General features: G+C 49.1%; 1 protein-coding gene across 8 annotated transcripts in view; it reads left to right on the top strand.

The window, feature by feature from the left end:
* The window catches only part of BCAS3 (BCAS3 microtubule associated cell migration factor), a 574,874-nt gene that overhangs the window by 542,793 nt on the left and 19,897 nt on the right, over positions 1 to 12,184 (top strand). For all 8 annotated transcript variants that reach the window (XM_079905183.1, XM_079905184.1, XM_079905176.1 and 5 more), the window contains one exon: positions 9,175 to 9,342. In XM_079905183.1, coding sequence (XP_079761309.1) covers positions 9,175 to 9,342 — 168 coding nt within the window. The remainder of the gene's footprint in view (positions 1 to 9,174; positions 9,343 to 12,184) is intronic.

Genomic DNA, 12,184 nt, shown 5'->3' with positions numbered 1-12,184 from the left:
GTTCCGTGAAGTTTTTCCATTCAAGGAGCTGTTAGGTTTCCGAGGATACCATTTGTCTTGCAGTGTATTCTGAGCCTTACCATAGAAATCCTGTGACAGAGGGCTGTGTGTAAACTTCCTCTCCACCCTCAGAAGCAGGCCAAGCATGCCGAGGGTTAGCCTAGCTGCAAAATGATTCTTCTCTTCTCACCTAGACGGCGAGAAATCTTGATGGGGCCACGTTTCAAGCAGAGGAGGAAAGGGTCTCTGGGATCCCGTCTGGGAAATGCCCATGTCCACCTGACCCAGAAAGCTCTCCTGTTTGAGGCACCTTTGGGTCTGGTCTGAGTGTGAAGCCAGTGGTAACTCCCCTGGGACCTGCAGTGATGACTGATTTCTTGGGCTCCCAGGCAAGAGGCAGGGCCCTGCTCAGTGACCTCCTAATGATGTGCGAGGGGCTCAGACCTTCCTTGACAGTCATGGAAGGGTGTCTCCTAGGATAGTGGGAGTCTGGGGGGCAGGGCAGCGTGGGGACAAAGGTGACAGGTAAAGGGACTTGATGTAAAAATCGGCTCCTTCCAGAGTTGCTCTACCTGCCCTTTCTGATCTGATGTATGAAATTTGTACAGAGGTGGAATTGTTTCTGCCATTTTTCACACACAAGTTGGTGCACATTCCTGATATGAATTAATAAGAAATATGCCAAAGGTACACAGGGATGGATCAACATCGCATGTAGCCAACCACAGCCACTGGGAGAAAAGTCAAATATGGGCCCTGGAGCCACAGGCTCACCTGCCCGGGCTGAGTCAAGCACAGAGCTTGGCAAGGGAGTCAACTCAGCAGAGTCAGGGCTTCCCCTCCAATGCTTTTCACAGGCTCACCTGTGATCCAGGTCCAAGCATGACTGTTTCTGCCATAGGCATTTTTTTCTCTCCAATTTTTTCTTAGTATTTGTTGGTTTGCTTTATGCTGATTACGGAAGTTATAAGAAACAAATAGAAAGGTTTAAAGTAACAGGAGAGTTCCATATAACCCAACTGCCCAGAGGCAACCGTGGTTAATAACATTTTGTCATGACTCTTTTAAAATGTTTTTGTTTGTTTGTTTTTTGCGGTACGCGAGCCTCTCACTGTTGTGGCCTCTCCCGTTGCGGAGCACAGGCTCCGGACACACAGGCTCAGCGGCCATGGCTCACGGGCCCAGCCGCTCCGCGGCATGTGGGATCCTCCCAGACCGGGGCATGAACCCGTGTCCCCTGCATCGGCAGGCGGACCCTCAACCACTGCGCCACCAGGGAAGCCCTAAAATGTTTTTTTTTTAATGCTTTCTTTACATTGTTCAGTAATACTAACTGTACAATTTTGTTTTATTTTTTTAAAAATTGAAGTATAGCTCATTTACAATGTTTCAAGTGTACAGCAAAGTGATTCAGTTATATATATATATATATATGTATATATAAATTTACATATTTTTATACATACATATGTATTCTTTTTCAGATTCTTTTCCATTGTAGGTTATTACAAGATACTGAAACATCTTGAGTAGAGTTCCCTGTGCTATACAGTAGGTCCTTGTTGTTTATCTATTTTATATATAATAGTGTATGTCTGTTAATCCCAAATAATTTAACATCATCTCTTATAGAATTTCTCCTGTTATAAGTATCATTTTTCAAGACTACCTAATATTCTACTGCCGCTACGAAGCATAGTTTACTTAACAAATACCCTATTGTAAGGCTGCATTCAAGTAGCAGTGAGCATCTTTATGCATGAAGGTTGTTGGCATCTTAGCTTAGGGTTAGGTTGGGTTAGGTTCCTAGAAGTGGCCTTTCATGTTTTTAAAAGGCTCTTTATACATATTGCCAAATTGCCCTTTAGATAGTTTATAACAATAATATTCCCATTAGCAACAGCCTATTTCATTTCATCCTTACCTGTGTTGAGTACAATTCTGTTTATTCATTAAAGAATTTAGGGAACAGAAATGTCCTATCCCCACCCTCTGATGTGGGGAGATCAGGGGATGTGAGGGACCTGACCTCAGAGCTAAGACACCACCTCCCCTGCGCTCCTGGGCCCTCTGCAGTCATCCTCAGAGAAGTGGAGGATACATACCCAACGTAGATGCTGTAACTCCCTATCAAAGGCTCCGGCTATGTAATGACACAGAGCCACTCAGCTTTCACGATGGAGTTGCCCAGACTGGGAGCTGATGTGACTTTTTCCCACCCAGTATCCTCCTCAAGCTGCTTGTCTTCTGGCCTAGAGGTGTCCCTACTCACTTTCTAAGCCTGTCACAGAATCCCACTGCCCCTAAGAAGGGCTGCTCACAGAGCCCTGGGGTAGTCCTCTATGTTGGAGTGGCCCCGTGCAGTTTTACAAAGCACTCTTTCATGTCCTATCTGATCAGATGCTCATGACAGCCCTGGAAGGCAAACATTCATTTCCCTGTTTTATAGGTGTATCATTTTCCTAGGGCTGCCGTAACAAATTACTACAAACTTGGTAACTTAGAACAACAGAAATTTATTCTCTCATATTTCTGGGGGCCAGAAGTTCAAAATCAAGGTGTCAGCAGCATCACGCTTCCACCAAAGTGTCCACGAGAGAATCCTTCCTTGCTTCTTCCAGCCAAGACTCCTTTACAGGGTGGCTGCTTGCTTATGGAACTGGTTCATAGAAAATGAAATTTGCTGCCCTTGGATACCCTAGGAACCTCAAACATCATGTCACCATTGCTCTGTTAGTGTATTACTGTTCATTACATTGAAAATATTAGCAAACCCCTTAAATGAGAGTTGCTCATTTATTCTCCATGTGGTAAGTGGGGAAATTAAGACCTAGAGTAACCAGAAAAGTTAATGGGAGAATTCCAATTATAGCCTGGATGTCTGGATTTGTAATCTATATCCTAAGCTTTAAAGTATGAGTTGTGATCATATATTGCAGTTAAAATCGTTGTCAAAATGACTATTTTAAATAGCACATAAATTCTTAGTGTCTCAGTTACTGTTGAATTTCTCTTCCCTGTCTCAGGTGCCTTTGACGTGCCCCACATGGTAGTCTGTTCATGGACCTCTGATGAACAGTGACTAATTCCTTCCCACTAGTGGCCCCGAGGGCCTGTGAGGACAGATGTGGCATCACCACATCTGGCTCGCCAGCATCTCCTCGCTTGCCACCATTAGCTAAGGGTGTTTCTGTACTTCGCTGGTACCTTTCCTTTCTATTGCTAAGTTTACTTCTGAACTGGAATAGTAGATCCTTTAATTACCTAACCGCCGAATCTAAACCCCGCAGCCAAACGGATGACTATGGGACAAACATGGTACACGGTCACAAGTTTGGTGAGCATTAGATAGTCGGAGTCATAAAAGATTGCTGGGGTCTAGGCCTCTTTGCTCTGTACTACGTCTGTGGATGTGGGTTACTGTTATCCTGGGAACCAACGTAAAGGATTGAGAGGGACAGATGGGGTCCTCATATGCTCTCAGCCTCCCTCTCCCATGTCTGTTAGCCATGACATAGCACATGTTGAGACAGTGAAACATGCCTGTGGCCACATCTAATAACCACAAAGCTAATGTCCTCAGCCTGTGCTGATATGAAGCAACCTGTTCATGTAAGCACAGAGAAAGCACCAGTCTCAAGCTCAGTTTGGTGACCTAGTTTGCAGATCAGGTGGGGACACTCTCCAATGGCCACGCTCATCGTGCCTGGGATCATTTCTTAGTTATCGTGGCCATCGTTATCATCACAAACTCTCACCCAGGAAGGCTTCTGTCTTGAAGAGCGTTGTTTAATGACAAGTTTTGCTCTTGGTACCTGGCCTCCCTGGTGGCTGGAAATCTGATCGACAGGCTCTCATCAGCATCCAAACCCTGGGCTGAATCTAATGGATGCAAAGCGGAGGCTGAGCCACAATCTCCTAAATAGCGAGGGTGTGATTAGACGCTATCAGCTCAGAGGAACATCCCACCTCCCCCACGCTGCCTCCACCGCTGGGCTTCCCTGCCCCTTGACGGTGGTGCACAAAAGACAGAGCACGTGTGCCACTCACCTCCCCCTGGAGCTTGCTGGCTCGCCAGCTGTCATGGCATGCCTTTAATGCGTTCGTGAAACCCGAGAACCTGACCCATTTCTCCTCTGGGGAGAGAGTGTAATGCAGGATGCCAAGCTGGGAAGCAGGATTCGGGAAGCTCACCTGTATGAACCTGGCTCTCTGTGTCATCCGAGGCAGATTGTTCGGGTTCTTCCAATTCCCAGAATCTCACCTGTAAAATAAGTCTCCAGGGGGTAGTAGAATGATATCGCAACATTGTTTTCTGCTCACTTACAATTTGTCTCCTTCCTCTTATTTAATTTTAGCTCCGTTTTCTGCTTTCCTCCATCTCCGCCTCCCAGCCCTGGCCCTAGATGTTTAGTCTCTGGGGCAATGCACCCAAAGGGTACTGACTCCAGAGTGACTGTCAGATTTCTCAGATGTTCATAATCAGTCAATAAACATGTTTGGAGCAAGCACAATGCACAAAGTCCTGTGCTTATTACAGACTTACGGCTTGTGGAGGAATCCATGCCCTAAAGCAGCTTCTAAACTAGGTTGAAGAGCAGATCATGAGAATCATAGAAGGCAGTGTGGGGAGAACACCAGGACACTGATCTCACTAACCTGGGCTCTGAGGATGGGCTTCGGAGGCATCCCTCAGCACCCTGAAACTGTTCGTATCATTTCATGTTTGCCAATACACATTTTGGGGGTAAGTTTATAACTTTCACCAGCTTCATCCCAAGAGGTGAAGAACTTCGCGTACAGTCAGACTTTGTAGAAGAGTGCTCATGATAACTTAGATTATCATTATAACAAGGTTTTGTTGAGCCAATGAGACCTGAACTGAATCTTAGAAAATATATTCAGAGAATAGTGGGGTGGCAGGCAGCCCTGAAGGAAGGGGTCCCCACGGAGCATCATGGGAAGACTGTCGCACTTAGGACCGGTGACCTTAAGTTGTCTCACGTCCCTCAGTCTCAGAAAGATGCAGATCTGTAAAATGGTGACCATTGCTGCTTCCCAGAGTTTTGTGGACCTTGAGCTTTTTTCTTTTCTTTCTCACTTTGTATTCCCATCCCTCCGCACGGGGCCTGACTCATATCACAGTGGACACTAATCCATGTTTGATGAATGTGTGAGTTAACCGAAATCATAAACGTGAGAGGGCTTGGTAAACAGCAGAGCATTGCTTCAGCTAAAGATGTTTTTTGCTAAGTACATATACTTTGTGCTTTGCAAGCAACCTGCACTAAGTGTCTTCTCCCCCTTGAAACTGACCCTTTCCCCTGTAATGGGGCTCAAAGGGCCAGCCCATCTGATGGAGTGTCTCTAGGCTGGCCAGATGAATGATAGCGATGCCGATCACGCTGACAAGATGCGCAGTTGCCTAAGAGCCCAGAGGTGACCTCACTCTCCGAGGGCTTAGCCTCTAACCCCAGCCCCTGCTGGCACACGCACACACCTGCAGCCCTTTTCTCCCTCCAAGACGAGGGGACCCCGTGAGCGCCTTTGCTGCCCTCATCTGCACTGGCAGGGGTGGAAGGATGGGCAGGAAGGGGGGGCATCGCTGGGCCTCTGCTGGGACTCCCTCTAGCACTATAAGCAGGACCACTGATTGTGTGCTCTCTGTGACCTCTCAGGACTGTCGAAATGATCAAATGCTCCTTTGCTGAGCACTTTTTGTATCCCCAGCCTCATACTCACAGCTTCCTCGCAGTGCCCGTGCTGAGAGAGAACAGATTAGATCTTCTATCAATTTTTCTTTTCTCCTGTGTGCCATCCGACAGGATGACTCATCGGCGTTACCAGGATACTCCAAGAAACTTGGGCTGGTTGGGTGTGGGAAAGATTTTTAAAAGGCCGTGGTTGAAGGTGACAGGAGTTCTCAGAGCAAGTTAGGAAAGATAGAGGTGATTTCTCCCCATAACAGTTCTCCAGATGCAGCTCCAGATGCAGCTGATAGAATGATCTCCAAGATGACAGTTAGGAGCTTGTGTTCCAGATCTGTCACTTGGAGACTTTGAGCAAGCCACTGAATCTCTCTGCGCTTCCAGCTCCTCTCCCGTAAATTGGAGTGGTACCCATCTTGCCTTTCAGGATCACTGTGATAGTCAACATTTATGATGACGCTTCAAGTGGTATAAAGTTGTACATATTTGTTATTATTAACATATACACGAGCATTACCCCTTATGTGCAGAGCACTCACTATATGCTATTTATCTAATGCAAACCCCATAACACCCCTATAAGATTGTATCGTTTTTCCATTTTTATGGATGAGGAATCAGAGGCTCAGAAAGGTAAAGGGCTTGCCCAGAGCTATACGCATACAAGTAATATGTGTTAGAGCCTGTGTTTCTGTTTCCATTCTCCACTATAACACTAGCTCATGATCCTTTTCTCCTGTATACTGTCACTCTGTCCCTTACAATATTACGTACTCCCCTGGCCTTTACCCTCTCTCATGGACAGGGCCTCTTACCTGCACGCTTCTTGCCATAACGTCTTGCTGGATTGTTTCGTTTTCTTCCTGCTTTGGCTTCTGATACGCCTCTTGGCCCTGCTGTCAGCTTACCTGCCCTGACCTCTAAACACAGGACGTACAATCCTTGACTGAGCACCTTTCTAGAGGCAGGTACCCTGCTCCTGTGAAGTGAGAGCATTCTCTTCCCTTCCCCAGGCTCTGGGACATCTCTGTCCATAAAAAAAAAATAAAATAAAAAGTTGCCGCCCCGGCCCTGAGCGCACAGGGTGGGGGAGTGCCCACATTTTATTGTTGATCTCCTGTTCTGGAAATTACTAAGCATAGACTTCCCAGGCAGACCCCAGGCAGACCAGGAACGCTGGTGCTGTAGCTCTTGATCTTGTCAACTAAGAGTGGGGTGGCGCTAGAGGAGAACTCAGACTCCCGGCAGGAACCTCACTTAATCTCTTCCCTCCTTTGAGACAGGGCAAAGAGTTACCAACCGTACTTCAGAGATGGAAAAAGGAGATGGAGGGACTTGCCTCACATCACTTAGTGAGTGGGCACTGGAATCAGCAGTCCACTGTGTGTCTTCATTCCTTGTGTGTCCTTGGGGACTGGGCACCTTTGAGTCGTGGCTGATGCCGGTTGAGTGTGGGCTCTAGGGCAACACTGGCACAGCCCAGGCCCTTAGAGGGCTGACACTCAGAGCACCTCTCCCCCACTGCCCAGTGCCTGGCTCCCCAGACCCACCGCCTGACCCTACCTGATGGACAGAGAAGGTGGTATAGGGCAGCTCCCCGTCCCTGAGTCCCACCTGACAGGCTGATCCCCAGCAACGCACTCCCAAGGTGGGCCTCTTCTTGGGGAGATGCATTTATAGACGCTGCCCATTACCCCGGCACCAGGAATCTACCCTCCAGTTAGGCAAGAGATAAATCAAAGCCAAACTTGGCTGATGACATCCAGGAACCAGGAGTGACCCTTGCCACACATAGAAATCCCAGCGGGCTGGCCAGGGGCCTTTGTCTGGTCAGGAGAGCTCAGGATTATCTGGCCCTCTTTGCTGATGTATGGAGTCACCGACTGTCGGAGTGTTTACGAACGGTTATCACCTCAGTGCTTTGGCCATTATCAGAGGCAGGGCCGCCTGCCGGGGCTGGGGCTCGCACCCTCTCTATTACCACCTGTCATTGGCAGAGAGTGTGCCCTGACGCTGCTCAGTCCTGACCGCCGAGGGAAGATAGTTTCTGACGGCTGATCAAAGAGAAGAAGCAAGACCTGATAAAAAGAGTGTGTGGTGGTGTTCTTTTAACTTTGGGAAACATCGGCATTTGCATTTTTTCCCCATCTTCCTGGTGCTGGCAGGAACCAAGCCCAATAAATGCAGTGGATTCAGTTACCTAATCGCTGGGGAAATGGTATGTGCTTAAAGCAACAGAGCATGACTATAATCTCCTTCCAAGAGAGAGTGGATGAAATAAGCTTTCACAGAAGACTTGCTGTATAATAAAGGAGAATAATTTAAATTTAGCCTTTGAAGTGATCTTGCATGTAAAATCTAATCTTGGCATTCAGCAGAGCACCGTGTACTTTTTGGAATTGGGAAGCAGCTTCAGATCGAGGAAAGGTCTTTGCTGAAGATGCTATCACCCAAGTCTCGTGCTGCCGTCCTGAAAATGGTGCCCCAGTGGTGCACATGTCCTGGGGCAGCTGGGGGACTGTATGCGGTGGAGGAGAATGAGTTCTAGACTGAGCCGTCGGAAGATCTGAGTTCTTGAACCAAGCCTGCCACAAACTTGCCGTTGGATCTTGGGACATAACCTTTCTGAGGACATTTGATATAGGTGATAGGATATAGTGACTTAGAATGCTTTTTTTTTTTTTTTTAGACTGCTTTTTTTAAAAAAAATTTAAGCTATGTAACCCCTTTTAAAAATGAATCTTTAGGGCTTCCCTGGTGGCACAGTGGTTGAGGGTCCACCTGCCGATGCAGGGGACACGGGTTCGTGCCCCGGTCCAGGAAGATCCCACATGCCGCGGAGCGGCTGGGCCCATGAGCCATGGCCGCTGAGCCTGCGCGTCCGGAGCCTGTGCTCCGCAACAGGAGAGGCCACAACAGTGAGAGGCCCGCGTACCGCAAAAAAAAAAAAAAAAAGAATCTTTAGGCGAAGCCCTATTGCCTCAAACAGAGAAAAGTGGGGAGGGCAGTTTGCTTGAACCTGGGAAAGAAGTTTCCTACCCTTGACCTAGATCTTGAAGCAGTCCCTGAAGACTTCAGAGAACCCTGTAGGTCCTCAGAAAATAGTTCGGGGGAGTTCCCTGGCGGCTCAGTGGTTAGGACTCTGTGCTTTCACTGCTGAGGGCCCAGTTTCAATCCCTGGTGGGGGAACAAGAATCCTACAAGCCATGCAACAATAACAGAAAAAGAAAACAGTTCAAAAACCACTAGCCCAACGCCGCAGAGGTCTACACGCTCTGATCTGGTGGCATGAGCGGTCTCGTTCTGCCCTGCACATCCATGTTTCGTGGCGTTCCCTCCTTCATCCGTCCTGTGGAAGGGCTAAAATGGACCCTGGGCAGGGAGGGGAGTTGGCGGTGAGCAGACATAGAGAACGGCCCGCTCTCTGCAAGGTGACTCAGCGTCAGGTGTCCCTTGTGCGCTGCAGGTACCTTCGACCGGAGCGTGACCCTGCTGGAGGTGTGTGGGAGCTGGCCGGAGGGCTTCGGGCTGCGGCACATGGCCTCCATGGAGCACACGGAGGAGGGCCTGCGGGAGCGGCTGGCCGATGCCATGGCCGAGTCACCGAGCCGGGACGTGGTGGGATCCGGAACAGGTAAAGGCGGCCTCACACTCCTAGCCTGGCTTGGTTGTGAATAGCTCCTGTGGGTATGGAGCTTCTCTGGTGGGAGAGAGGGTGTGTGTTTTAACCATTTGTTTCTTTAGTTAGTACTCTGATTGCCATCCATTTTGGAAGCTTCTGATATTGGGAAACCCCGTGCAGAGGGGGGTTCCCAGGGAACCGACCCCTCCTGCATGGACTAATGCGTACGAACACGCTGTGGTTACACAATTGTATTGTATAGGTGGCTCCCAGAAGGACACCTTCTCCAGGGGAAGGGACGGCCTTGGTGTCCCTAAGGTTTCAGCAGCCCTTGAGCACTGAACACTGAGGCAGCACACCTTCTTCTGCCCTGCTGCAGGCTTTATAGATTGGAGAGTATCAGTGGGCCCTGCCAGCCGGGGAGGGAGCAAGGATGCAGCAGGCAAGGCTGGTGTGATCCCCCAGACAGCTTTTTCTCACGCTGCCTTTTGCCTCTGTACTCTTGTCTCTGAGACAGTGCAGCAACTGGGGCCTGGGGTAGCTTCTCACATCCATAGAGCAGAGACATCCTTAGATGATGGGTAAGCCCTGCCCCGGGCAAGCAGGTGTACACACACACACACACACACACACACACACACACACACTGGTATGCATTTAGGAAAGCCCACAACCCTTCCATCTTTGCAGAATTACAGTACAGCCTGCCTCTCCTTTTTTCTTTTTTTTTTTTTTCTGCCTCTCCTTTTTTCTAAAGTACCCCTTCCTTCTAGACATCTGTGCTGTTAGTGCGAGCTCTAGCCCGGCTTTTATCCCTGAGGAAGACCGCCCCACAGGCCTCTTGCCAGTGTTCTGAGGTCAACAGGAACTTTGTTCGGGGATGGAGCAAATCCTGGCTGCAGGCCTTCTCACTCTTGCTTGCCTGAGTCCCCTCAAGCCTGTTATTCCTTACCATGAACTGCTCCATCCACGTGCCTACCTGAAGAGGGGATTCCAGGGAGGAGAAACTTACAACCCTGGGGCAGGAATCAGGACAAGCAAGATCGAGAGTCAAAGCATTTTTGGGGAAAAAAAAAAAGGGCTTCCCTGGTGGCGCCGTGGTTGAGAGTCCGCCTGCCGATGCAGGGGACACGGGTTTGTGCCCTGGTCTGGGAAGATCCCACGTGCCGCAGAGCGGCTGGGCCCATGAGCCATGGCCGCTGAGCCTGCGCGTCTGGAGCCTGTGCTCCACGACGGGAGAGGCCGCAGCAGTGAGAGGCCCGCGTACTGCAAAAAAAAAAAAAAAAAAAAAAAAAAAAAAGCATTTTTGGCAGGGCTCAAAATGCCTGACATTATTACACAGTCCCAATTTCCTGCAGCTCCTCCAGGTCTTTTAGATATTTGGGTTTAGCAGTTAACCTTTTCCCTCTCTTCTTTCCCATCCCATTCAGTTCCTCTGTTCCTACACTAACAGGATAGAGATGCATTGTCCTCATCTCTTTCTCCACAGCACTAGCTTCATGCCTGCCCATAGCTCTCGTGTGATAATTGGCAAATGAACAGAATAGATGCAAGAGAGGGAGTTGGCTAGAGATGGAGAGGTGCTTTATCTGGCCACAGGAGACAGCCATCTCTGAGGACCAGGCCCCCTCCGTGCCCCCTTCTTCCCTGGAAAGGAAGACGTGCACCATGGAAGCTGCAACAAGCCATGTCCCACCCCCTCGACTCCCACAAGCACAGACATGGGCACGCCACCTCTCCACCCCCATTGTAAAGCCATCCAACTAGTGAATGGCAGGTCATCATGCCATTGTTCTCCCACCTGGATCCGGAGATGAGAAGCAGCTCTGCCATTTACAGGGGCTCTAACCCCATTTTGCTTGGAAGCTGGCCGAAGGGAGAAAATCTTTTCCCTTTCTGAACCTTGCTCGTAGCACAGCTTTCCCTTACATCTCTGGGCCCTGGCCAGCCCCAGCTCACACAAACCAGAGCCGGTGGCACCAGACACACTCCCAAGGAGCCACCCTTCCAGGGACCAGAGCAGCTCTGGGTCAGCTCTCCTCCCCAGCCGCCTTCCTCAGAAGCCGCTTAGAGCACCTCCGTGTCGTCCAGCAACAGATTGGAAGGCGCTTTCAGGCAGAGTTGGGGAACTTCAGCCTGGCACAGACCATTAGTAACCTGAGCGAAGCTGGCAGCCATTCATCTGCCAGACAGCTGAAGGATTCGGGAGAGTCTTTGTGGCCTTAAGCAGGTTCATGAAATTAAAAAAAAAAAGAGAGAGAGAGAGAGAGGAAATTAAAACTGTATGACCCATAGGTCAGAAAATAGGAGATGCCCTTTTTGAGCAGAGGGATTTCATTTTCCTCCCCAAGCTGTCACCAAATGGGATTCATTTGGTTTCCTTTGACCAAATTAAATCTATCAGTCTGTATGTGTGCACACATATATATGTTTTTGTTGTTGTTTTTAAACTCTGCCTCGATTTTAAAGGCCAGTAAGTTAAGCAGATATCATGGAAGTTAACCTGTTCCCCCCTGCCTTTGTTGAGAATCAGTTTTCACATTTTGCAGCTCCAGATAAAGTATCAGCCTGGTCGTGCAGCCCAGGGCCTTGAAAGGGCAGCCTGACACACCCACACCAGAGTCAGCCTGCTGCCCAGAGATAGCCAGGCAACGTGGGTGAGAATTTCCAGCAAGTCACCCTTTGCTCAGAGCAGCCTGTCAGTCCTGCTCTCGCTTTCCACAACCTGCTCCTCTGGGTGCTCATGGGATAGGGTGACCCAAGCTTGTGCCTCTGTTGGTTCCTCCGAGGCACCAGAGATGATCAGTTTCTGTAATGCTTGCAGCAGGCTCTTTGTTTAGTGTAGTACCCGGGA

Source organism: Stenella coeruleoalba, assembly GCF_951394435.1.
Source record: "Stenella coeruleoalba genome assembly, chromosome: 19".
In the NCBI taxonomy this organism is placed as follows: Eukaryota; Metazoa; Chordata; class Mammalia; order Artiodactyla; family Delphinidae; genus Stenella; species Stenella coeruleoalba.
Note: the sequence above shows the minus strand (reverse complement) of the source record. Positions and strands in the feature narration are given on the sequence as shown.